We start from the raw sequence: 25943 nt of genomic DNA, 5'->3' as shown, positions 1-25943 counted from the left end.
CAAGGATCCGAGGTGTGGAGCCAAGGCTGCTTCTATTCAGCCATCATAAAGCTTAAGTATTCCCTGATTTGAATGGAAGGAGAAAAGGAATCAAAAATAGGAGGCAGAAGAAACACGTCTAAGAAACGTGAGCCATAAGAAACCTTCTGAGCACAAAGATGCCTACACAGGGTGAAGTCCGACTGGACAGCCCAGTAGTCAGGGTATTCAAAGCTGGAAGTTGAATTTTAGTCCATGCTTTCAGTCTTGTTACTGTTTTGGCAATAGTCTAAAGTAAATTACATGACAGTCTAGAGTAAATTACATCAACAGGCGTCCAAACATCCCTCAGCCAAGCCTCCTTTTTATTTGCTGTCATTAAGATAAAATTGTCTGCAGAACCACCCAGCTCTGGTGGAACAAGTGAGCAGTTAGAACTGGTATACCGAAGATGCTGATGATACCTCCATAAAGAACTACTCAAATGCACTGCAGACAGGTGTATCAGATGTACTTTTGTTACTACAGTCAGTGCTCTTATTTTTATCAGCAATTTCTCCAACTTGAGTCTAGTTTGCAAGGTAGATAAAACTGTGATAATTTGTCTAATGAGGGACTGGACCAGAACCCTCCAAGTCTTCCTTCCTGACCAGACAGTCTCACATATATCAATAAATGATTTAAAACTACCTCAGCTTACATGGCACCAACACAGAAAGATACTCTCCTACTACCTGATTCGAGACCTAGAAAGCATCCTTTATAGGTCAGTTGTTCCTTTACCTGCTATTATTCTTTTTCAAGGTCTCTTCTATTGCACTCCTTCCAGCACCCATCTTGCTCCCTCTTCCCACCAGCCTTGTTCTAGCTCTTCTTCCTCCCACCTGCACTCTAATGACATACCAACTATTCTTCCATTCTGCATTATTTCTGATTTCCTCTCTTACAAAGCAGTCTTTGTTCTACTCCTTTTCAATCCTCCCTCTGCTCAACAGCCATTCTTTATTCTCTTGACAGTCCACACATGGCTCCCCATCTACTTCTTTCTTACTTTAGGACTACCTTCATACCAGTCTTTCAAATTTTCTTTTCCAGTCATAAAGATCTATACTCTGATCCTCTTCAAACTCCCTCCTGTCACATATCTCAATGCCCAGTAAAAAACTCTAACACTATCCACCTTCACCCTCCCCTCCCTTCCCATGGATACTCTTCCATTTCCACTGTTAACACACTTCAGGCTGAAGCACGCAGCAAGGCAGACACGTGCAGTTAGTTTGCTCTTGAAAGAGCCCTCGATTTTATATGCAAGCACTTCACCATATACTAACATCCATCTAAAGAAAGCAGTGAAGCAGTAATTTTCACCTTTATACAAAGAAACATGCACTGTTATCAAAGGCCAGCCACATCACATGATAGAGAGCACTACAGCCCTGTGCTCCTCTTCTTGAAAATCAATCTCTTTTTAAACAGAAACATCTTACAACTCAACCATTTTCTTCTGGAAGTCATCTCTCCTTTAATTTTTATTTACTGGAGCCGTCACCTCACCGCAGCACAAAATGTATTTAGAGAAATATACCTCCAGACCCAGAAAAAGAAAAGTGATGTTTACAATGCTGAAACAACCCATCTCCTGGCTCAGGCCGTGAGCACGACACCGAGCAGCACTGGAGTGTGTCCAGGCTGTTTTAGGACAGATCCCTAGACTGACGATGCTGTTCTGTACCCTGCACACCACTTGGCCTCAGACTCTCCTGGATGCCATGTGTAACTCAGAGGCCCTGAGCTGTAATTAGTACTTTCTTGTTTTCCTGCTCCTGAGCCTGAAGTAATGTTAGGGTTACGTTACATGTTGGTTACTTTACATAGTATGAGGTCAAAGCTGTGTGCTGTACGTCCTGAAACACAGAATACAGCACATGGAGGTACAGACGCTGCAAGATCAGCTCAGAAGGCCTTAGAGGACTCTCACAGGTGGAGGAGTTCAAATCCTTCCAGCCCTAATATTGCTCACAGACCTTGCAAGGAGTACCCACATCAAATTTTGCTTTTAATTACACCTACATTACAGCTTAGACTCATCTTACAGGTAATCATTTAGCCCCCTTTTTTGCTTTCAGGACCAACACACAATTGGAGGACCTGGGATCGACATGAGGACTAAGCAGAGATGCAGCACAGCTATAATACTCATGTAAGTCTGGAAAGGAACCAAACAAATCATTTTTCCACTAAAAAGCAAGGGGAAGCTCACACAAAAACTCATGTGATCCCAAGACTGAAAGCCTCCATCTTGCTAGTATGATTTTTTTCTTCTCCTGCATCCAAAATCCTCTGTTTGAAAGAGGCTGCATTCAAACCCATGGTTTCATAAACTACTCTAATATTTTAATTCTCCCATAAATGCAATGAGCTTACATCGAGAGAAATGATCAGACAAATTCCAGCTGCAAAGTTTGAAATTTTCTTAAGGAAAGCCAATCAATAGAGATCAGCCTGGGAACCAAACCTCTCATGTGCACTGAGATATCACTGTTGTGTCTGCATTTTCATCCTGTGGATAAATGCAAGTCAATGCTTTTTAATGCCATAATCCCTTCAATTTATGCATGGTCTAAGGGATCTTTTGTTTTTGCATTTAAAACACCACATTCCTGTTACTACTCAGCTCTAGGAAATTATCCATGGAAAGGACTCAGGCATACAATTCTTTTCTGCAGTGTTGCAGTGTGAGCATTATCAACATTTAATTGTATTTACTTTCAAGCACAGGTGCAGCAAGTGATCTAGCAACATTGTGCTACTTACTGAGGTTTCACAAGCATCGTTTGGACAGCCAGTCTATTGAATTGTAAACAAAAAGAGAACAGTGAGGGACAAAAACAAAGACTGGGAACCCGTTTTGAACTGGATTCCATTTCCTCCAGGCAGTTCTGCATTCCCTAGAGGATCATTTCTAGAGCTAGCACACAGGAACACTCCATCTACCTCGAGAGGAGATGCCTGTATGGAACAGCTGCAAAGGCGTTCATTGTAACAGCACCATCATCCAGACACTAAGAATCCCCATTCATACACACAAATGCTTCTCTCTGCTGAGGTGGGAAGGCTGACAGTAAGCCTGATCTTAGGATATTGATGCTTATGAAAATCACTGAAAGAAGATGAAACAATCCCAACCTAAGGAAAGGAAACTTCCCTTTTTCTTCTTGTAGAAGTTTTCTGAAGAGCTCGTGATACAAAACCACTACAGAAATCAAGATGAACACAATCAGAGATTCCTCAGTGAAGAATCCCTTTAGAAAATCACCATTCCATCAACAGTAACAAAAGCGCTTATTATTCCAAACCTCAGCAATTTAAGTGTGGTTCCTAATTACTGCAAACACCCTGCATCCTTACAGGTATTCCAAACCCTATCTGCCTTTGGTCCCATACTACAGAATCCACCATAAGTCATTAGTGATGGCCATAGAGAATTAGCAAATAACTGTATTCTGCTCTTCCACCTAAAGTATCTAATTGAATCTTTCTGGTCAATGATGACATCCAAAGACAGACTAACAAACCTTGGAGACATCAAATGGACCAAGAGGGATAAAAGTCAGTGAAGCAAAATTAGCATGGTAATATTTATACCATTTTTATGTACTTCTTCCTAACTTCAAATAATACTTTATTTAAGAAAACATCAATTTTTGTTACTGCTCATAAATATTTAATTGGTTACTCTTCAAAATTATTTTCCAGTTATCCTAAGGACTGATACATCAGTGCACGATTAGTGCCTTCTCTAATAAGGTATCTCATCCATTTCCTGGCATTCCTAAGGACAAACTCCCAATTGCAAGAGCTACTCTTGTTTCTCAGCTCTCAGCTACCTCCTGTTACACATTCAGTCCTTTCCTCTGCCACAACATTCAGACTCCAAATCAAATAAAAACAAACAAATCTAGCACTAAATACCGCAGTAATAGAGAAAATTCAGCCTTCAAATTCATGTTTCTACCACAAAGGACTCCTACAACACACGTTCCTCCTGACACATCCTCCTGCTGTTGCCAACAGCTCAGTGGGAAGCAGTGGCCGGAGTGCAGTTGAGCCACGAGCACCCGGCTGAACCTTGGCTGCCATTCCCATGCACAGACTGAGTCCCACATTATATTCCTGGACCACACAATAAGAAATGGAAAGCAAAGTTATTCTGTCTTCATGCACACACAAACTATCTTCCTTGTTCGGTCAGCAACAAAAGACAAGAGCCCTTAGATTTCCAGTTTAATTTTTGCCTTCAGAAATGTTCTGCCAGCATTTTGAATAACTGCCATGTTGAGAAATTATACCTTGATTTGTTGGAATAAAGCACACACCAAGAATTGTAGCACTTGGTGCTGTATGCAGACATTTGCTAGCCCAGCAGACATGCCTTGCATCCTATATTGAGAGTTCATGAACTCAAAGGGCACTTAATGTGATTAAGAACTATGAGGGGCACATATAAGCCTAAAGAACAGAGCCATAGGATTAGAGACAATGCAAAACAGTGAAGATTTAAATAATTAGTAAACATTTTTTTTTACAGAACTAAACATTTGGCTCTAGAAACAATAAAAGAACAAGCTAAAGCTAAGATTGATACAACATCAAAAGTTCTACCAGTTACGTGCACAGGAGACCTCAGCGATGTTGCACACCACCAGGATGCACATGTCTCAGTGCAGCACATGACAGGCACCTGCCTTCTTTCCTGCTGCCCTTGCTTTGGTCAGCTTTAGAACAACATCCAGCAGTTCTGGTGCTCCACACTTAACTCAGTAATTCAATACTGACACCTGGCAACTATTCACCACTACCAGAGGCAGGAATGGTCTTGAACTAAAGAACTGGTGAAAAACCCATCCTGATGGGAGGGGGAAAACATGTCCAGGTTATTTGAACCTATCTTGCTGGTTTCATCAAATGTTTGCAAAAACACTTCTGTGCCATGTATAATGTCCCAGTGAATTCTACATAGTTTACAAGTTGTATTATAACCTGTAAGACAGGAACATGTCAGCATCATACTAAGGCATTATACAATGCTCACTGAATTCATTTTCACATAAAATCTATTTCTATGATCTTCAGGAGCTCTATGATCCTTCGGAGGGCCATGAAGATGGTGAAGGGCCTGGAGCATCTCTGCTATGGAGAAAGGCTGAGTGCACTGGGTCTGTTCAGCCTTGAGAAAAGAAGACTGAGAGGGGACCTGATCCAGGTCTATAAATATCTAAGGTGTGGGGGGCAGAATGGCGAGGCCGGACTCTTTTCAGTGGTGAGTGGAGACAGGACAAGGGGAAACGGCCAGAAACTGCAGCACAGGAAGTTCTGCACAAACATGCGCAAGAACTTCTTTACAGTGAGGTGACGGAGCACTGGAACAGGCTGCCCAGGGAGGTGGTGGAGTCTCCTTCTCTGGAGATGTTCAAGACCTGCCTGGATGCCGACCTGTGCTACCTGGTGTAGGGAACCTGCTTTGGCAGGGGGTTGGACTCGATGATCTCTGGAGGTCCCTTCCAACCCCTACAATTCTGTGATTCTGCGATATGTCACAGTTCTTAAGAGTGGACGTACAGTTCTATTAAGAAATGCACAGGAATCTGAAAATAAGGTAAAATTCACAAATCTCTCATATCTGTGACACTATTGACACTATTCAACTTCAGGTATCAAATTTTAGAAGCTACTCCAAGCAAGCCATGAACTTGGCTTAGATTCTGCAAACAGCCCTCTGGAGGACCTGTTTGTCCACCAAGTGCATGCAGAGCTTAGGCAGCAGGTATGGCTGACAGCCATCCGTACAGGGAAGAGAAAGCAGATGTGAATTACAAAGCCGTGCTTTCAGAGGTGCTGAGTAATCTTCTGAATTCCAAGTACACCTTTCTACTGTGTTAAAAACATGATTTGAACACAATAAGGAGATTATTCATTACTCAAACGTGAAAAGGGAAAATCACTGTATTTTCATTTAATTCTCTTCTTTGGATTGAGTTCAAAATACCTGCATTGCTGTAGCAGCACAATAACACTTACGTTCACAACAGACTCCTTGAATTTGATGTGAAGTCTGTAATTAGAAAGTGCAATGATGGCATCCTCTGCTCGTCCTACATACTCTGTGCTCTCACCATGGAGTTCAATGAACGGGACCTTCAGAACGGCAGGAGAAGTCTTTTAGAAAGCATTTATCAAAACACAGCCCTCCTGTGAGCATCCACTCAAACACACAATAACAATACAAAATGAAACACCCCTGAGAACCCAGTCTAGCTATTATTAAAGTAAAGAGCTGCAGCCTTTTTTTAAACAATGCCCCAATTTCTCACAGCTTGCCCGAGTTGTATGCGCTCAGTCAGTAAAAAGACTGCATTTTTATGAAAAAATTGGCAAGCAGTCCAACACTGTGATTTATGCTCTTGCTCCTTACTTAATAGAAAGTGACATTTCCATCTCGTTATTAAATCCATCCTAAATTAGGCAAAGCATAAATCATGCATAACCTTCTACGCTGCAGCCACCCCAGCACCCACTAAGCATTTCAGACTGGAAACTTGACTGCTACACAGTGCAAGGCAATCAATCAAATCATAATTTTGACTCTCATTTTCCACTGCTAATATGAAAATGCTTGACATGCTGCTGCTTTAGAAGTTGGAAAGAAACTATACCTGCAACTTTCTGTTGCACATAAAAACTGCAGTTGTTTAAGTAAAAATAAGATTTAAGCACAGTTCAGCTGAGTTGAGTGAAAGGCATGCCAGTGCCCAACTTGAAACTAACCTGGTTTTACATCAGCTTAAGGCAGTTAAAATATTTTCTATTACCATGAAACACACTAGCTCTTCAGTTAATTCAGGAGATCTATATGGTTAAATCATCTGAATTAAATTGATTTCACCTGAAGTTCAGAAAAACCAAACAAAAAATCTACTTTGTGCTACATAAGACTGCTGGCTTCTCTGCAACAGGAAGCAATGGTAGAGAACCCAAGCAGCAGCGTGAGGTGCTTTTGCTATTTGCTTGCTTAGGTTTTGTTCTTGTTGGGGCAGAGGTTGGAACATAGCTCTCAACTATGAAATAAAAACTTTCCTAACACCGATAAAAAGGGATTATTATTAAATTCTCAGTGCAGGAAAAAGCACTTGAAATCACAACATGGGTACGTGGCTATGCTTTTCAAGTACTGAGGAAACTTCTGCAATGTAATGCACAAGCTCTCTGTTCCATCCAATATGTGGAGCATTTGCACAGGAAGTGTTTTTCCCATTACTGCTATTTGCTCCCATTACTGTGCTGATTCACAGAACATTCCACAAATACACGGCTCAACAAGGGCCACTGTGATCTCAGCTGGCAAGGAGAAGCATGGTGATTACCTGAAGGTTCTCATCCTCTCGGATCAGCTGCTTCCTGGGAAAAATCTGATTAGCTTGGATGCATTCAAGGCTGTGCTGAGTCTCTTCATCCTGAAAAACAAAGCTTTACAGTTAACCTCAGCACTGTCACTTAATGCCCCCCTCACCACACAGCAAGCTATCAATGACCAAGGAAAGGTCAGAGACAATGGACTGTTTAGAGAACACAGATTTCAGTACCTTACTGAAGTTACCACACTTCCAAAGAGGAGCACACAGACAACTAAATACATTAGAAACTGATTTCCTTCCTGCAGCCCGATTAACACTCATGAAGAAGAAAGCCTTGTATGGGTAATAGGGGGGAAAAAAGCATTAGCTTAGGCTAGTTTAACAGTACACTTCAGATTCAACAGTCCCACATGTATCAATTTCCTAATGCTTTTTTAGGTTTCAGCCTATAGAGGCTCTTGATAGAACACTTTTGCTTACCATGACAGGCCCTGGGTAGGAGGAGAAATCCTCGTCTTTACTCACAACACTTTGAGGCTCGTCTTCACTTATTAAAATCTGAAAAACAAGAGAAGTGTAACAAATTAATTTTGCTTTGGCAAATGAAAACAAATGCATTTGTAAAGCTGAGAATTCAGCTATTAGAAAATCAGCAGCAAGTACTAATTAGGAAAAGCTGAAATCCATATCAACTGACTCTCCTGAGACACAAAATTGTTTCTAATCTTGTCTGGCTCCTTCCATCCATACTGAAAAAATCACCTTTGAGTTTGCTGCTGGAAACGTAGCAGCCCAACAGCACTACTTACAGCACTCGATTGATGTCACTGAAATACGATGTGTTTCTGTCTACATCACCCTGAATTTTCTCCCAAGCCATTTGCAGATGGTGATTCATAAACAGACAGGTTATAAAACTGCAGGAATCACTGTGATCATTTACAGAATCACAGAATTTCATGTGATGTCCAATACAGGTTGTCAGATTCTCCTTAAGCAATTCTGTTTCAGTTACAGCATACAAATCACCGTTCATACGTGGGTTCTTTGACAGATAGAATTCCTCGTTTTACAGTAATGCCTTACTTCCTACATTCAAAGATACACCAAAACAGACATTTTCTTACACATCCCCTTCCAGGAGCTCCAGCTCCCCATGTACTTCTGCATTGCTCTCCCCACTATTTAACAGCCCCCCACCCCATCTCTTAAAACCTGGAGACTCCCTGAAAATATTGAGGAACAGACAGCCTTGAAGTTAATGCCATCGATCCTACAAGGAACTTGGTGACTACAGCAGTTACTATTTGGATTTTAAGATCTGTTCTAATCTATCAAGCTTTTTAATTCACTGAATTATACCCAAAATTCATATCTGTAAAAGTTTGGAAGCCAGTGGGAAGACTTTTAAAAGGCAGGCAGGTGCCAGGAAGTGCCTGTTTGAATTCTCAGAAGCAGGGAGGCATCAGGCTGCTGTGAACTTCTTGGGATATAATCCAGTGGGACAAGACAGCTCTCCTGAAAATATATAGAAGCAATTGGAAGACAGGTGTGACTCCTGGTAGTTGTTCTTTTCATTTTGGAACTGCTTATTAAGGTGTTCTTAATTTGATAGAGCTCAATGGATCAGTAAACAATTAGATCCCTGGGAGCATCAAGGGTCTTATCTGCCTCTCGAGTCTGGCCTGCATATAAGAAACACTGAAATTATTTTTGAACTTTAAAATTGCAGTTCAGCTGCTTACATCAGTGGAAGCTTTAGCTGCATAGTTTCGTTTCTTTCATCAGTTAACTTGCTAGTAATTAGCAATTTAAGTTGCACCTTTTTTGGCCTTTCTTCATGGTACCTTACATGCTCAGGATGATAGATATTAACAGCAGAGTGTGATCAGCTGGAACTGTATTCTGCCCTCACAGTATTCACTCTGTGGATAGAAAGCTTTAGCTTCCAGGCTGATAGACATTGTATCATCTTATACTTAACCCATCTGTCTGCTTCTTTTCATCAGTGTTTTTCTGGTTTGTTTCATTGTGTGTTTAAAGAATTAATACAGTATTTCAAAGTTTTGGCTGTTTACATCAAATAAAAGATTAAGGAGTTCAATGTTTCAGCAAGTTCAGTCTGTTCTCAGTTCATGTCACCCCACTTCTAAATATATTTGAAGCTACCAGTGCAACATTTGACACAAAACCACTTGGCACCCATGGGCTCGCCAACATGACAGCTCTGCAGGAAGTGCTAACTGCACCCTGCACCCTGTGCACAATGTTAGCAAAGGGAGAAGGAGCAGCAGACGTGCATAGCACGAAATTAGAACGTCCCACTGTGTAAATAAGAAATCTCAAATGGATGAAAAATGTGTCCCCAAAGCCTTCATGTCCCCAGAGTAGCCAAGAAGTAACTCACAGAGGCTCACACACAGGTTCTTAATCCCACACTTAGAATTCCACAGCTTGCAGAAGGTGTTTCTGAGCTGGGAACGGGGCTGTGGCACGGTGTTAAGCTGGGAGTATCCAATCCTGCAGCCATTACTTCTACTTTGGTAAATCTCTGAACAAAAACTCAAAGCAACCCTGTTGGAGACAGGTGAAAAAAACTGGAACTCTCCAGTTTCTCATTTTGAATACTTCTGTTAATACTGTATTGCTCCAGGTATTAATAAGCAAAACCTGATGGAGTCCTGATGGGAGGCCATCCTGCATCATAGCAGCAGACAGTGAAACCCCCTGGATGTTCTCTACAGTACAAGGAAATAAAGTAGTGGTGTTATGGGACATTTCAAAAGTGAACATGTTCTAAAATAAGATACATGAGGAGTTTAAATAGTTAGAGATAACACTTAATAAAAAAATATATTGTATACAATACAGTAAAATGATTTATTCACTGTGAAACTATGTTTGTGTTGGACTTAAAAATCCCAACCTTTTCACAGCTAATACAGAGCACAGAATTCCACCCCCTGTATTCAAAACAAGTGTTTGTGCTCAGCTCCGACATGACGTGGTTCTTCACATATGTTATGCTTTGCTAAGCTTATCTCCCAAAAAAACAGCCACTCGTGACTCGAAGATTCCGCGAAAGGAGGGGCTGAGCCACTCCTCAGCCACAGCTGGCTTCACCTTTGAGCCTTGGGCTCTCTCACACTGTGTGATGCAGCGCTGCCCTTGAGCTCCGAGCTGTCAGAAATGGGCTCCTGTTCCATCAGACACAAAATGATGGTGGCTAAGTCACAGCAAGGATTGCAGTAACTTCAGAGCTCGTTCTCTTGCTGTAATGCAGACTAATGATGTAGAAGATGGGTTTAGAGCTAAGATTTAAACATATCTCCTCACCCTTAAAATAATAAGCTTACACACTCAGCTCTACAGCCTGATGGAAGAGCAATGAAGACTCCTCCAGAACAGCAGCCATTGGTGAAGTCATTAAAAACGCACATCTCCAGATGGATCCATCCAGACAGCGGAGGTGTAACTACAAGAAAGCTTTAAGCACCATCAATAAAGCCTTCTGATCATAATAAAATAGGAACTTGGGAAATTCCCGCCAGTACAATTAGCAAAGGAATAGGAATCTAATTAAAAGGTGAACTTGATAACAAATTTAAAGTATGCTGAGTATCACTGATGAAAAGGTTCAGCATACCAGACACCCTGATGTAAACAAAGCTGTTCTTTGACACTTCCATTTGATTAGATACAATTATTTTAGAAGCTAACTGTACAACCATGTAAGCGTTCAGGGCAGCTTAGAGAAAGAACTCCCTCATCCAGCTGTGACCCTGAAGTCCATCACGAACAGGCAGGGACTATTCAAATTACAACAGAACAAGGTTCTTGTTCTAATTACTGCACTCAGCTGCAAAACAGCTTCTATTCATGGTATGGTGGTTTCACATGTATGCAGAATCAGACCTTTTGAGGTGAATTTTGGGAAAGCAGTGCGGAAAAAAAATGTTGGTTTCAGCTTTAATCAGGATTATCAGAAATAAACCGTGATGCTGCCAAGATAAATGGCACAAGGACTTATAAAGCTGTTTGTAAGATGAACACAGGCTGCACATTCACACTGCTGAGAGGTGTTGGTGCAAAGCTTCAGCAACCAGAGTGCTGCAGTTATAAAAACTGCTGACAAAACCAGCAGGGAGTACTGCCTTATGAGAATGGATTTCATTGATTGGATGGAAACTGAACATTCTAAATGCAATAACACCACGCCAGTACTTCTTGATCTCATGATCACAGCACTGAGCAAAAGGGAGACATTCCCAACAACGAAATGGAAATGTCTAACTAACCACAAAAACAATTTCCTCAAAGGCACCCTTGGATTCAGGCTTCCAATTCCATACAGGATCACATACAAGTATTACCTTATAAACAGTGTAGTGAGATTTGCTTTTATTGTCAGACACAACTTAAAGCTCGCAGCCCAAACAGTTGATGATGTTCTCAATGTAAGCAGTGCAGAACTGCAGAGCCCCATCACAGCAAACAGGGGTCGCTCTGCTTAATCCTCCACCCTCGTGTTCCTCTTGAAAGGACAAACGATTGGTAAAGGCTGCAACCTCTGATTATCCAACCAGAATGGGAACATCTTCATTACCTCTGATTAAGACGTGCCTCAGGTCTAAATTATATGCATAATTAGCACTGGCAATAATCACGTGTTTGCCAGCAATTCGAAACACAAAGATGAAATAAAGAAAGATCATTTACATCAACGTGCATTTAAATATAGTTTGACTAACATATTATAGCAAGGAAAATCAGAAAAAAATTAGTACAAAACAAGTAACTTTCTTCCCTAGATGTCACCTTCCAGACACTGAATTCCATCCCTTTTCCTATAAACGAAATGGAGTTGACCCTCAGTCCCAAACCAGAGCTATTTACTCGCTGCATCACTGCTGTCCTCCTAAAGCTCCAGACAGAAAATGCAAAGGTTTTGACAAAGAAGCATTAGAAAATTGGAGGGCAAAATATTCACGAATGTGACCTGGTTTTGGCAAAAGATGCCTCTGTTTACTAAGTGGAAACACTCCTTCCTTTCCACAGGAGGAGGAAGAAAATTATCTGAGATAAGGGCAAATGCTTGCTTCCCACATTTCAATGCCTGACAGCAGGACTTACCTCTGCCTTGGCACTGCACACAAGTCACTGAGCAGCTTTGTGAAGTATTTACTGGTGCAGTAACCAGTAACTCAGCAAAGGAGAGGCAGACAAAGAACCATAGTTGAAGACATCCAGCAGAACTAGAGGAGTTATTATTACTTTTAATTGCACACTGCAAATACCCACTCAGCAAAGTACACATATGCTCATCTAACATCTTAGAAAATGTTTTCACTCAGAATAATCAGTCACAGCCAACAGGTAGCTTGTCTTACCAGAACAATGGGATCAACTTACCAAAGGAGAGATGCTAAAAGAGTCCTCTTTGCCCCAGACAGTTTCAGACGTTACTCTTCCAACACTTCACATTGGCAACTGCAAATAAAAAGATGCTACTTTAACACAGAAACCTTCAGTTGGAACAGCAATCTTAAACTGCCAGCAGCTTAGACAAGAAACTTAGCAGCTACACTGGTAGCAAACCACCACCACAAATGAGTTACATGGAAACATGAGTTACTAAGGGAGCTCTTTTGTAAGAGATTCAATCCTTTCAGTACAGATTATTAAAAGCGATTTAATTTTACACTGAAGTCAGTGTCCCTTCACCCCAAAGACCTCCCTCCATACTGTGGTTACTGCCCAGGTACTTGTGGGCAAAGCTACAGAAACACCAAGGTGACCAGCAATGCTCGTGCACCAGCACTCATTACAAGCAGCCCCATAATTCACAACATTCCACACTTGCTGCAAGAACAATTACTACCTCAAGAGAAATAAAATAAATTTAAGCATTAACTGGCAAATGTACATTTGTCCAAAAGGCTATTAAACACTGGATGTGCTTCAGTCATACACAGTCACTTCAGCAGGGATTCAGAGCTCTTCCACCGCATCCAAACAACCACTCGACAGCGAGAGTCACACGGGATGCAGAGCTCTACACAAACACATCCTGACCCTAAAATCAAAGCTCCACACAAAGACCAACCGAATCCTAATGCATGTGAGCAACCAAAGCAATGAAAGACCGCTCCCCTGTAACCAGCTATGAAAAGCTACAGCTCATCAGGAACAATAATTTTATGTGATAATCTCTAAAAGCATTGCTTGGCTGCCTGCAAAAGGTGCCAACTCCTGCAGCTCACAACCAGCAACCTAAACTGCAATTCCAGCAGCTTTGTGGCCTGCTAATTAACCATGGCTCAGGAAGCAAAAAGGAAGCTGTCTTACTTTCAGCTATCAGGCTGGTCCTACAGCAAGCTCAACCCTACAACTGCTTGGCTGTACAAAGTCACCTTTGTTGGCAACATTTAACTAGCTCCTTAAACAAAAAAACCTATGGAGGCAAACCATGCAACTCATGAATGTCTCTTCAGAGAGACTTTTCTGGCCACGTCCATGGTTTTAAATAGGCAAGACATTTAGAGCAGCAGGATGTGGATGTATTTTGTATGCTTTAGGTCCAAGAAAAAAATGCACAAAATCTGCAACACACTTTTTATTGAATTTAATGAGGTTTGCAAGAAACCACTTGGTCTCAAGAGTTTTGTAGAGAAGCTTAGAAACAGGAGAAACTGTTCCAATGTAAGTGTTAATAATTCCACCTCATTTGTGCCAGCATTCAGAAGGCAGTGACATGCTCACTAGCATTCCTCCTGCAAGGCACAGATAAGGACCTCGAATGTTATCACTTCCTAAGTCAACTGCAGCCAAAACGCAAAGGAAAAAAGGGGGGCTGTAAGCAGAAACATTACTATGAGGTTACCACCACCTCCAGAACACTGCAGGGAGGAGCAGCCCCAGGCACTGCTTAATTAACACCAAGCAAATCTAAGTTTGCTACCCCACATAAAGGGCAGCGTGTCCTCACCCCTTCCTCCGCACGGCCAATGCACAACAGAAAGCAAAGCCTCCAAGATGGAAAAGGGAACACAGCCACTTCCTTCAGCAAGTCCTACAGAGCCTGATGTGTCCAGCAAGGGAGAGGTGTCACGTCATCCTTCTTAGACTGCCACGCGTGCTCACAGCTGGCTCGTTTGTCGGGGTTTGTTAAACACAGATGGGGCTACATAAGGATAGGCACACTGAAAACTAGAGTCAGTGAAGTTGGAAAGAAGCAATTCTGCTATCTGGCTCTGGTGCTTAAGGCGACCTGAACTGTAACACCTGAGCTTTCACTGGAAACCATCCTCGCAGGATCCTGCTGTTGGTTGTTTCAGGATCTTGGCTATTATGTAAACAAAATGGGAGATGTGCACATTCACACAGCTCTTTTTTCTTTTCCTCTTGGACGGTTCTACACAGAAGCAGAGGAGGTGGATGAAACAGCAACCACACAACAATAGTGAGAAACAAGTGAGATAATAAAAGATAAAACATTCTGAACAGCGCAACAAAACTCTCAAACTCCCACCCTTGGAGACATTCCCAACTCACTGACCCTTGGGCAACCTGACTCAGCTCCACAGCTGGCCCTGCTCTGAGCTGGGTGTAGGACTACATGACCTCCAATGGAAGTAATACCCCAAGTCCATGATAGGGTGGTTCTTTGCATTTATTTAAACAAAATAGTGACAAATAGTTGTGAAAAAACCCTTAACTTTCAATCAATGTTTATTAAGATAGGACAGCTGTCACTTTGGTTTCTTCACAAAAAGGATGCACCCAGCAGGAACAAAACAAGGTATGACCTCAGGCATCCAGTGCAATGACAATTCTGCAGGTATCCCCCACCTCCCACCCCTCTGCTGAAGCACTGCAGTTCTGCTTTGGCTGTGCAATGTCACAACCATAATATTATGCAAGTGTGGCTTCTGGTAGAAGTTCTCCATTTCTGTTTAACGTTCTGCACTCCGTTCCCACCAAACCTAGCTCCCCACTGCCTCCATTTCCTCTTGCACCACACCACACACCCAACAGGTTGTTGCTTTTGTTCATTTTCTGCTTAGCTTCAGCCTGCATTTTATCTATAGGCTGCTCTTACTCTCTTCCCTTACATATGCTTCCCAGTACAAATTAGCTTTCCCCCCCCTCCTTCCTTAACCCTGTTCCTAGCAGCACTTTGCTCCTGTTCCTTAGCACATTCTCAGCCACCTGCCTCTGGGGAGATGCACTCATATTGAGGCCAAGAGACCACAGAGGAGCTGAGAGCACCAGGACTGTAACCCTGCTGCCCCTGAGGCCAGGGAGCACAGGGCTCCTGCCTTCCTCACAGAGCTCTTTAAGACACACAGATGGAGGACGAGGAACGCTGATCTTCCAGACCATGTGTCTTCCTTAACTTCTCCAGCTTAAATAACAATTTCCAGCTTGAAAAGCAGTAACATGTGATGGAAGATGACCTAGAATGAACACAATACAGGAACTGCAGAGTCCGACTACTTAATCACTAGTGCTAATAAAGAAAAAACTGACCTGGCTTTAGAAGTCAATTTCTCCATGATCGATGTAAAAATTCCACTGCTGTTTATTCTTAGATGGAGCTACAGTATATTCTAACAATTAGGAGACTATTAGGAAAAAGTGTTTGTGAATAGCAAGTTGTGTCATCATTCTTCATGGATCTCAAAGCAATGCAGTAGTCTAAAACTGCAGCATGCCTGAAACCAAGACGTAGTCCTGTGGCTTTGTATTCCTTATTCTGCTTGCACAGCACACAGGTAACACTTACCCAGAAGGATGGAACTGCTGCACAGTCCAGTCTGCACTGTGGAGAGATCCACAAGGATGGATCTGAATCTGGAAGCTCACAAGATGCACAGTCCTGACACAGGGCCTGAACTGGGGAAACTGGGCTAGATTTGTGGAAGTTCTAAGCTACAAGAATGCCATCTATGCTGGGAGGAAATAGTGTTATATAGTAATCTCTTCACTTAAGTGCTGTAACTTCTTGGTTATTATATGAATAGTAGCTACACTGCAAGTGATGGAACTGAGAACAGCAAGTGAGTAAGGCTGAGACCAGCCAGCAGGAGTTTCCACAGGTAATGGCAGATCAGCACAAGGGGAATAGTTTGTTCCTCACACTCCCTCATTTTTCCACTAACATCCTCCGTGTCCTTTTGACATGAGTCAATTCTCTCTCCCTTTTTAATTCCTTTCTAAAACAACAGTAGCAAACAAGTACAACAGGGAGGTTGTTATTCTAAGCCCCAGAGGTTCTACTCACCCTTTCAGAACACCCGTTCATCTTTCTTCCCCCTCTCATCTCACAGTGTTTTTCTTTCATTTAGCCCTTTCTGTCACCCAAATGATGACAGAGGAAGCTACAGCTCCAGGAGCAGCATTACACAACACCTCCCAGGCATCCTCACACACTGCCTTTCCCTGAGTCAATGCAACACTAGAGATTGAGAAAGAATGCAAAAAGAGAATTGTGGAAGCTGGATGAATTAACCCAATTTGACCTGAAGACTCCTTTGGAGTCTCATGGCACTCATTAGATCTCGTCCCACTGCACTCCTTTCAGGACATTCTACACAGAATTACAGCTATTGGTTTGTATATACACACACTAACCTCGCTTTCACCACACTTCTTCTGGCACACAGCTTTCAGAACCTCTTTAAGAAAAGACCACTCCGTGCTTTTGTCATAAGACAACTTTATTTAAATACCAAACACCAGCAACAAATAAACATTTATTCCTAAAAGCATTAAGTGGGTTGAAGTTATCACAAGGTGTCTGTAACAGGAAGCTCAGTTCCCAGGGGTGCAGCCAGGAGCTGGCAGGCCACCAGGAGGCTCCTCTGCCATCAGCACCTATGACCACAGGCCTCTGCTTTACTGCACCTCGAACGATTCAGTGACAGACTTGAGTCTTAATCCACTAATTCCCAAGTTGCCCAGATAGCCTGCTCTGTCTGGAAGAGCCTTTGGGTAAGATACTACACACCTTTGCTACTATGGAGGGAGAAAAGGCCATTTGAGAGGTGCAGCGTTTGATGCCTTCCACAGCACTACTTCGCACAAGTGTGGAAGCCGATAATTTCAAGTGGCCCACACATTAACTCTCTGGAAAATAATGATAATCTTCCAATGGGAAGAGATTGTCTTTTTTAAAGAAAAAACTAAGTCAAGTTCCCTGAAACATGATGGGCCATCAGAAGGGGTACTGCTCCCACAGGCCTCCCCAAAGCACTCCCTTCCTTACCTTCACTAATGGACATTTCTTATGCCTTGCGACTTTCTCCAAAAGCAGTCCAGAATGGAGTCCATAAGACACAACGATGTGGTCCAAAGAACCACCAGCTGGCTCTTTGCACCACATGCAGAAGCACCACTGCTCTACATTGGTTTATGAGGCCAGACCAGACGCTGGTTCTAAGCACAGCCCACTCTGACTATAAGACATTAACTACTTGCAGGCTCTAAGGCAGCTGAAGAATCACTTCAATTCCTGCAGAAGTGACATTTCCTTCCCAGAACAAGTGCTTTAACTCATCTCTTAAGCTGCTATTTACATATTGCTCTAAGCATGAAGTACATTCTTAAGTTGTGCAGTTTACGGTTCCAATACAGTCAGGAGACTCCACGTCCATCAGAGCTCTAAAGCACACAGCCTGCCTGCCCGGCATGAGCTGAAGCTGCCTTTGGGTGTCACACACCTCAGTGACACTGCCGACAGCAGCACTGAGCTCCAAATGCACAGCTGGGCTCTCCCAGCCAGCCTGGGAAGGGCAGGCGTGTTTGACCACAGCATTAGTACTGTTTGCCTGCAGTGTAAGACCTGGAAGTTCATTAATATAAGAAAAGCATGAGTTCAAGTAATTCTTTGGATCTGCAAAACAAGCCTGGTAAGGAAACAGAACCGAGTAATGCCATTTGAAGAGCTGACCTAAGTAGACAGCCAACTTTAAAGAGACAGCCCTTTGTACGAGCTGACCACCTAAATTCCCACTTCAGGTGTTATTCAAAGATCAGGTTAGCTTTTCTAGGACCACAGGCAGCTGTTCTCTACAACGTGGTCCAAAGACTTGTTTGGGTAACATCCACAGGATTCACTCTTCAACCAGTCCCTTAATGTGGAAACAGTACAGAAAAAGCCAAGTTATGAAGAGATAAAACCACATATGCTGGCACATAAGGCCAGAAAAAGTTGAGAAAGCAAACATGAGCAGCTTGAGTGAGTGTAAGAACCTTCCCGGCAGCCACTGACCCGACAGCAAGTCTGAGCGTAAAGGCAGGCGTGATTTACCAGAACAGGTTTCTCTTCTCCTTACATTTGAGCTGCTAACCCCTTCCAGATCAGAACACCTCACTGCAGCAATCCATTTTCAGTTTCAGCTTCTCTGAACTTTCATTGTCACGTTCTGTTAACAGCAGAGCTCCGTGCAGAGGGAGGGAAGCCTTGCACCAGCACTGCCCTTCAGCTGGGCACTGAGGGAAGAGCTTCATCTCCCTGCGTGTACTACGAGTTGCACGGAGCTCAGATGCCTTCCCTAATTAAGGAGGTTCCCTATATTTAGATCACAAGGGACAAACAAACTGGTTTGGCTCATCTACCAGCACGCTGACTCTAGAAACCCTACTCAGTGTCCTTTCTTTGGTCAGTTGGTTCAGTTCACTGGAGCCACAAGAAGAAAAAAAAAGAGTAAACACCTCTTATCATTGAACAGCCTTAGCATCTTCCAAGTGTTACGACAGTTTATTCCATCTTTTTCCACTCATGGAAAGCCAGTTACTGCCAGATGCAGGAAGTATATCTGGCTAAACAGTGCTGCTCCTTTGCAAGTTGTGCTGAAGGCCAGGATACAGGACTCAGATGAAATGAAAAGCAGAGGGAGTCAGCCTTCAAAAGGGTACTACAAGCACATGCTGGAAAAGGACACGTAGGCAAACATGTATTGAGATACAGCAAGGAGCTCTGGACAGCCAAGGCTGTACCTTTGCCTAAGACTAATCAAATACCAAGGACTTAATGAGCATTTGTACTTCTCAGCAGGGAGGCATGAGGCACAACAACTCATCCTGCATCTCTCCAGATACAGATTGGAAGCAAGTTTTAACGTGCTTCAATTCCTGCAGCCAGCTTCCAAGGTTGGTTACACACAGGGCCTACTATTTGAGTGTGACACTCAGTGGTCTGGGTAATTCTGTTCGACCAAAACTTATACCTCCAAAGGCACAACAGCAGCATTTTAGAACAGATTTGCTTTCCTCCCTCCAGTTCCAGTAACTTCCAGCTACTGAATGGAGGCAGTATGCTCAGATCTGGGACATGCCAGAACAAAAAATAGTTACCCTTTGTGCAGCTATGCTCAGCCAGGGAGGCTGGGTTCCATCATGACACCCTAGAAATCTTTTCTTCATATCACAGCTTCCGTAGACCAGCAGGTCTGCAGGCTTAGCGCACACCGTACTTGCAGGGATGTTCAGAGCCAAGGAAAATTTACTTGGATTAACAAAACATGCTTACTCTAAAAAGATAAACAGCATGAAGCCAAACACATCCAGGCATTTCAGAGAGCCAACAAAGGACATAAGGCACAGATGTACCAAAACTGTGCTTCAATCAGAGCTGAAGTTCTGCCACAGAATGTGGTCTGACACGTCCATGTCCACCAGCAGACACTCACTCTCCCCGCTCCACGTGTGAAGTTAAAAGCCCAGTGACCTCAATGCTCATGCTGCCTTCAGAAGTTACAGATATTTGCCTCATTTGATCAAAGCTCAGGCGTTGCTGCCCCTTTGGAAGTAGCATTTCCACAGTGACATCAACCAATACAGATGGGTTTATCCACAAAACAAAGACTCAAGCCAGGCTCTCCGATCTGCCCGCTCAGATCAGCGCCCAGTTCCATACTGCTGATTAAGTTTTTAGCTGCAAAAGTACAACTCAAGTACCAGATATTTCACCAAGGGCCCTCTAAAAATGCCCTCTAAAAGAGGCATGGCAGACCGGTGCCACAGGTGATGTGCCAGTATACAGACACTCCTACAGCACTTAACATGCAGCAGCACTCCTACTGCTGTTACAGGAATGCTCCTACTGGTATGCACAGCCCTTATTGCCCAAGGAGCTCTGAAGGCAATATCCAGAACACACTTCCCCCAGAACTCAGCTCAGTATGGATGCATCCAAGGCAAACAAATGCTGCCTTCTCACTTGTTTTCCCTACAGAAACTCGTTCTTCCTGGCAGATCTACTGAAAAGGAAGAACACTGACAATAACAAAGCATTTTTAAGTGTTTTATCCTTAAAAGAACATTCACTCCTTCCTAATGTGACTCCAAGTAAACCTAGTTAAATGAGAAAAGCTTGGCTGTAATTAAAAGAAACCATTAATTGAAGAAAACAAGAAGCTTGGGCTCTTCAGCCTAAACAGTGCATCCCCATCTTTCCAAAGCATTACAGAAGTCCAACAGTTACTGATGCAGCAGGTGAGACAGTTTGCATTTTAAATATTTTCATCCCAGATTTTACACAAGACATCAGTAAGCAGGAACCTTCAGTTACACACTTCGTTTTGTACCTGAATCTCTCAGCCAGCAAGACTTAACCTTCTTATAAGGAAACAAAGACTCATAACCATCTTCACTGTAACACATCAAACACATTTAACACATTGCCTTCAAGTTGTATTTCACAAAGACATGCAAGAATATGTGCATGCTAGTCCATAAGCTTGTTTAAGCATGAATATAGTTCAACTTATACATGTATAACACCTGAACTCTTGCCTTGGTCTTGTCTACCAAACAGACATGACCTTCAATCCCATTCACTAAAGTCAGACTTTGCAGCAGAGGTTTTTGTTCTTGAATTTGAAGTACTCTCTGGCAACTGACCGTATAAAAGCAAGGAAGCATTTGTACCTACTGAAAGGACACACGTCAGTTTTAAATTTATGAGGATAAAACACTCAAGTTGTATTAATGTAGATTAACAAGTAAATCAGAAGAGTAGATAAAGAAATGAGGAGTTCAGTACTTGGGTGTGGAGATGCAGTTTACTGCTCTGTTCCCAATGAAAATGCAAAACACTGCCATCAGCCAACAACTCGTTTCGTGTCACACACAAGCAGGCAACATACAAACAAAATACTCAATTTCCTCAAGTAATTGAGGATCTCCTTAAGGCCTTATCAGCTGTCAACTTCGTCCAAGTGCAAACCAAACAATGACAAGTTTCCTTCTTCCCAAAATTACAAACAAAAGCTGTGTGCAGCGAAGCATCAGGTTCAGGAAAACCTCAGAGGAAGCATTCCTTCTGAGGGGCTCAGACAACACCTGACGTCTGTGCTGTTTGCAGTCCCAGGAAAAAGAGTCAACGTTCAGTCACAAAAACACAGTTAATTCTGCCTCTCTTAAGCTGAAAGGGCAATGGCACATCTGGCCATCACTTGGACACAGCTCCACTTAGATCAAGTGGCTCAGACCTTGGACAGACAGGGCTGATCATCTCCATAGATTCCTTCCAGTCCACCTGTTCCACTGAGGTTGGACCCTTAAGAAAATTAAGTGAGGAAAATCAGGTAAGAGAAGCCTTCCCACTGAGGAAAAAGTGGGAGCCTTCCCACTGAGGAAAAAAAGCAGAGCAGAACATGGTTGAGAATACTCGAGCCTACCTTGCTTTCACCAAGAGCATTTTGACACATCACATAGTTGGTAAAATACATCAATCTAGATGGGAAATCAAATTCTACAAGCAAGGCGTGCTTTGCTGGCAGATTTTCTGGTCTAGGAGTTAAGGCTGATACAGGCAGTCGCACAATAAAGACAAAACAGATCCACGCTTCAGTTCTCCCACTCCCAGTTGACACCTGCATTATATTTAATATTGGTGCAGCCTTATCTTGAGTATCATGTGCACCTCTGGTCTCCACAACACAAAAAGGATGTTAAGGCCCTTGAAAGCATCCAAAGGAGGCAGCAATGCTGGTAACAGTGCTGGGAGGCACGTCCTGCGAGGAGGGGCTGAGGGCATCTGGGCTGCTAGGACACAAGGCAATCTCATTGCTCCCTGCTGTGTCCTCAGGAGGGGAACCAGAAGCAGCAGGCTGTGCTCCTACTGCCCACGGCAGGACATGTGAAAATGGCACAGAGCTGCCCAGGGAGGATCAGACTGTGCTCTGGGAGAGACTTACTGACTGTGAGAGTGATCAGTGCCGGCAGGTTTCCTAGCAAGGTGGCTGGTGTCCTGTGCTTGTCAGGGTTCAAGAGGCATTTGGACAATGCTCTCATTACCACGTTCAAGTTTTGGTTAGCCCTGAGGTTATCAAGCAGTTGAATTCATTCTCTGTACACCCCTTCCAACTGAAGTATTCTAACACTAATGACATGGCAGATATTTCACCACTCATACACAGTGAGAATCAGCTTGCTGTAACTCCGTTTTAAGATGCCTTTATATGAAAAGCACAGTCAAGGACTGCATATTAGGAAACACGAACACCATCACCACCTGCAAAGCATCAGCTCAGCTTTATGAATGATGCTCAGCTCCCTTCTCCATCTCTTCTTCCCCATACACTCCCTCCTGCTCTTACAGGGAGGACATCCTCTGAGCACAGATCTTTATTATATTCATTTTACTAACCAATGAGGCACTACAAATAAAAATCAGTCACTCCTACACAGCTCATTTCATAGCATCTCTTCAGGTGCTTAGAACATGATGAGTGCCACAAGCCTCACATTCTCACACTGGCCCTCACAGTTAACCAGTATTAACATATCTAAAAAGGCTGAAAACAAAGCACAGGAAGAGTTCAAGGCACCAAAAAGACCTTGTTTTGATCTGGTTCTGGTTCCTCAAATACTCAAAGCTTATACACTATTTTACTTTATATCCAGCAAATACAGCTCCCTCCAGGTGAGGGTCTGTGCTGCAGAAGTGAGCAGCCTGGTCAGCTAAACAACACCAGGCAGCTTTAAGAGCTCCCAGTAACTCACTATCCAGCACCACGATCCAAAGCAGGGCAAGGACACAGCCACATCTTCAGGCAGGCAGCCATCATCCACACCACCACCCTGCTGCCCATCCTAGATGAAACTGCTACTCCCTCATCCAATGCTTCTACAAATAGCAGACAATGAAAGGCTGTTGGGCTGCCCAGCAGTTCTGGATTACAGACATCACAACAACTGCAGCCTCTCCTCACAGATCACCTGTGTGGACAAACTACTGAAGCCAGTGCATTCAGAGCAAGAAAGATTGAACAGGCATTTGAGTACTCCTATCAGCACTGCTTAACCTGATTATATTCATTTATTCAATTGTTCGATTCAGGTAAGTCTCTTTTGGAGAGATGAATCCCTTGGCAAGCCTTCAGAATTGCCCAGTGCTCACACTTAGTATGGCAACTTGAATAACAGCCACAACCCTTCATTAGGAAGTTCAGGTCATCAAGAGCCTGCATCAAAGCCAAAATGAGTCACAGCCAGCCCTCACAGACCCCTTAAAACATTCAGCACTAAAGCTGGGGGTACAGTGGCCTGTCTTTTCTACTTCATAGTAGTGAAAATCCTGCAGCAAAGCAGGTCATCATTCTTTGCTTTTAAGCTCCCTTGCAGAGTACTATTCAGCAGTTTAAACCAGCTTACATGCAGGGGGAAGACATGACACTAACATTTCAGAGCGATTCCAATTTCACGTGCTTAAGATACATTAGTGCAAATACTGAAAGACCAGCAAGCTTTTAACAGGCTCCTCTACAAGCAGCTCTACGCAGCTCAGCACACTGCCTTTCTTTCCACGTGCTTTCACTGCTGCAGGTCCACCAGTTCATTTGCTGGGCTCCCTTACCTGCCCTGAAACACTTCCATGCTGGGCTGAACATTACGTCTCTATGCAGCCACTCAGCAAGCTGCAGTCTCCACACTGAGGAAGAACTTCACCCAGCTTTGCGCATTAGTTAATTCTCAAATATCTTCATGCACTGCCTACCTCCTTGAAGTCAAAACCATTCAGTTGGAAAGTCAGTAAGTGCAATACACCAAATACACCACACAGCACCTGCCTCAGCGAGGCACTGCTGCCATGTATAAGCTTGGTCTGCCACAGCTTTAACTCTTGCTTATCTTAACAAAAGAGTGCCAGAAGTCTTATGCAAGTTCACCTCCAGCATGTTTGCCATCCTTAGGAGCTGCTGAATGAAACGTGAGTTAATGAATAACACAGTGGGAATTATTTCATTATCCTCATGGTGAAAGAGAGCCATCTATTTCTTGGATATGATGTCAGACTTGAGAATCAGCCAGTGAGAGACTTACTCAAGCTTCCACTGCTCAGTCACCTGCTATGCCAGCAGTATTCATAGTGAGAGGCCTGCAGACTGCACTGACAGCTCAAGCAAGGTTGCCAGAGCATGAAGCAAAGCTACTCTGAAAGCAGCCTTAGGAAGAATTAAAGCAACAAGACACAGAGGAACCGAAGCCTGCCGTTTTGCCTCCACAGAAAAGGGAGGAAAGCAGGGGGAAGGTTTTAGCAGTTTAATGTATAGGTCTTACACAGGCATGGAAATGCAGCTGTAATAGCACATCAGTAATAGCACATCTTCACTTTCTTCCCTTATCTCCAACTTTACATTGACTGCACTGTCAAAAATTCAAAACACTTAAAGGTAACTCTGAAGCAAGGGACCAACTCCCCAGTCACCGGCAACTCTGTCTTGGAGCCCTTCCAGACAAGTGATGGTCAGACAGCCCAGCTCTTCCAGGTTGACCAGGCAGTTTAAAGACAGTATTTAAAAGCATATTTTACTGATTTCCTAGCAAAAAGTAACTTAAAAATGTATCAATTCTCAATGAGATCAGGTAGATATGCTAGACAGCATCCTTCAGATAGTCTGACTCCTGGGATACAGGTCCCTTCCCATCCAGAACATCAGTACATTCCCTTTAGCTCAAGCAAACAGTTCAGAGCAAGCTTTGGGACAGAAGCAGACATTTGAACAGTCAGACCAACCCATTACAGCAACCTGCAGGTATTCTCACCTCTAACACTTCAGCAAATGAGGATAAGAGAGTAGAGAAGAAAACTGGGGAAATCTAAGAAAAGGAAAAGCTAGAGAGCCTGAAGCCAGAACCAGAAGGTGAACTTGTAATGCAGGTAGAAACAACTGAAGTGTCCTCCTGACACGGCACATGCAATGAAAGCACCCAGAGCAAGCTCTGCAAGTAGTTTTCCTACACAGAGTGCAGAAACCATGATGTGTTCTCATTTGAAGGAGTCAGATTTTCCCATAACCTGCAGCTTGCGGTCACTTCTGAAGAGCCACACATTACTGAGCTTGTATAATGCTTCAAAAGCAAAAGGAGACTCGTACCACACACTCCAGCTCACATTGAAGGAAGCACTGCCTTCACGTCCAACGTGTGCTGCTCTGTCATTCTCACGTGCATGCATATGTAAGATGTGTTCCTAATCAGGAATCAAGTTCTGGCATCACAATTACTCTGTCAAGAATGCAGTGCTGAAGTATATTTAGA

The 25943-nt window shown here is 43.1% G+C and overlaps 1 protein-coding gene across 5 annotated transcripts in view; it reads right to left on the bottom strand.

The window, feature by feature from the left end:
• The window catches only part of MTMR3 (myotubularin related protein 3), a 74302-nt gene that overhangs the window by 33908 nt on the left and 14451 nt on the right, over positions 1 to 25943 (bottom strand). For all 5 annotated transcript variants that reach the window (XM_048963650.1, XM_048963649.1, XM_048963651.1 and 2 more), the window contains 4 exons: positions 12804 to 12881; positions 7872 to 7949; positions 7401 to 7490; positions 6058 to 6174 (listed from right to left, as the gene is read on the bottom strand). In XM_048963650.1, coding sequence (XP_048819607.1) covers positions 6058 to 6174; positions 7401 to 7490; positions 7872 to 7874 — 210 coding nt within the window. In that variant the 5' untranslated portion in view covers positions 7875 to 7949; positions 12804 to 12881. The remainder of the gene's footprint in view (positions 1 to 6057; positions 6175 to 7400; positions 7491 to 7871; positions 7950 to 12803; positions 12882 to 25943) is intronic.

Source organism: Lagopus muta, chromosome 17, assembly GCF_023343835.1.
Source record: "Lagopus muta isolate bLagMut1 chromosome 17, bLagMut1 primary, whole genome shotgun sequence".
Taxonomy (NCBI): Eukaryota; Metazoa; Chordata; class Aves; order Galliformes; family Phasianidae; genus Lagopus; species Lagopus muta.
The sequence above is the reverse complement of the archived record's forward strand: the minus strand, read 5'-3'. Positions and strand labels throughout refer to the sequence as shown.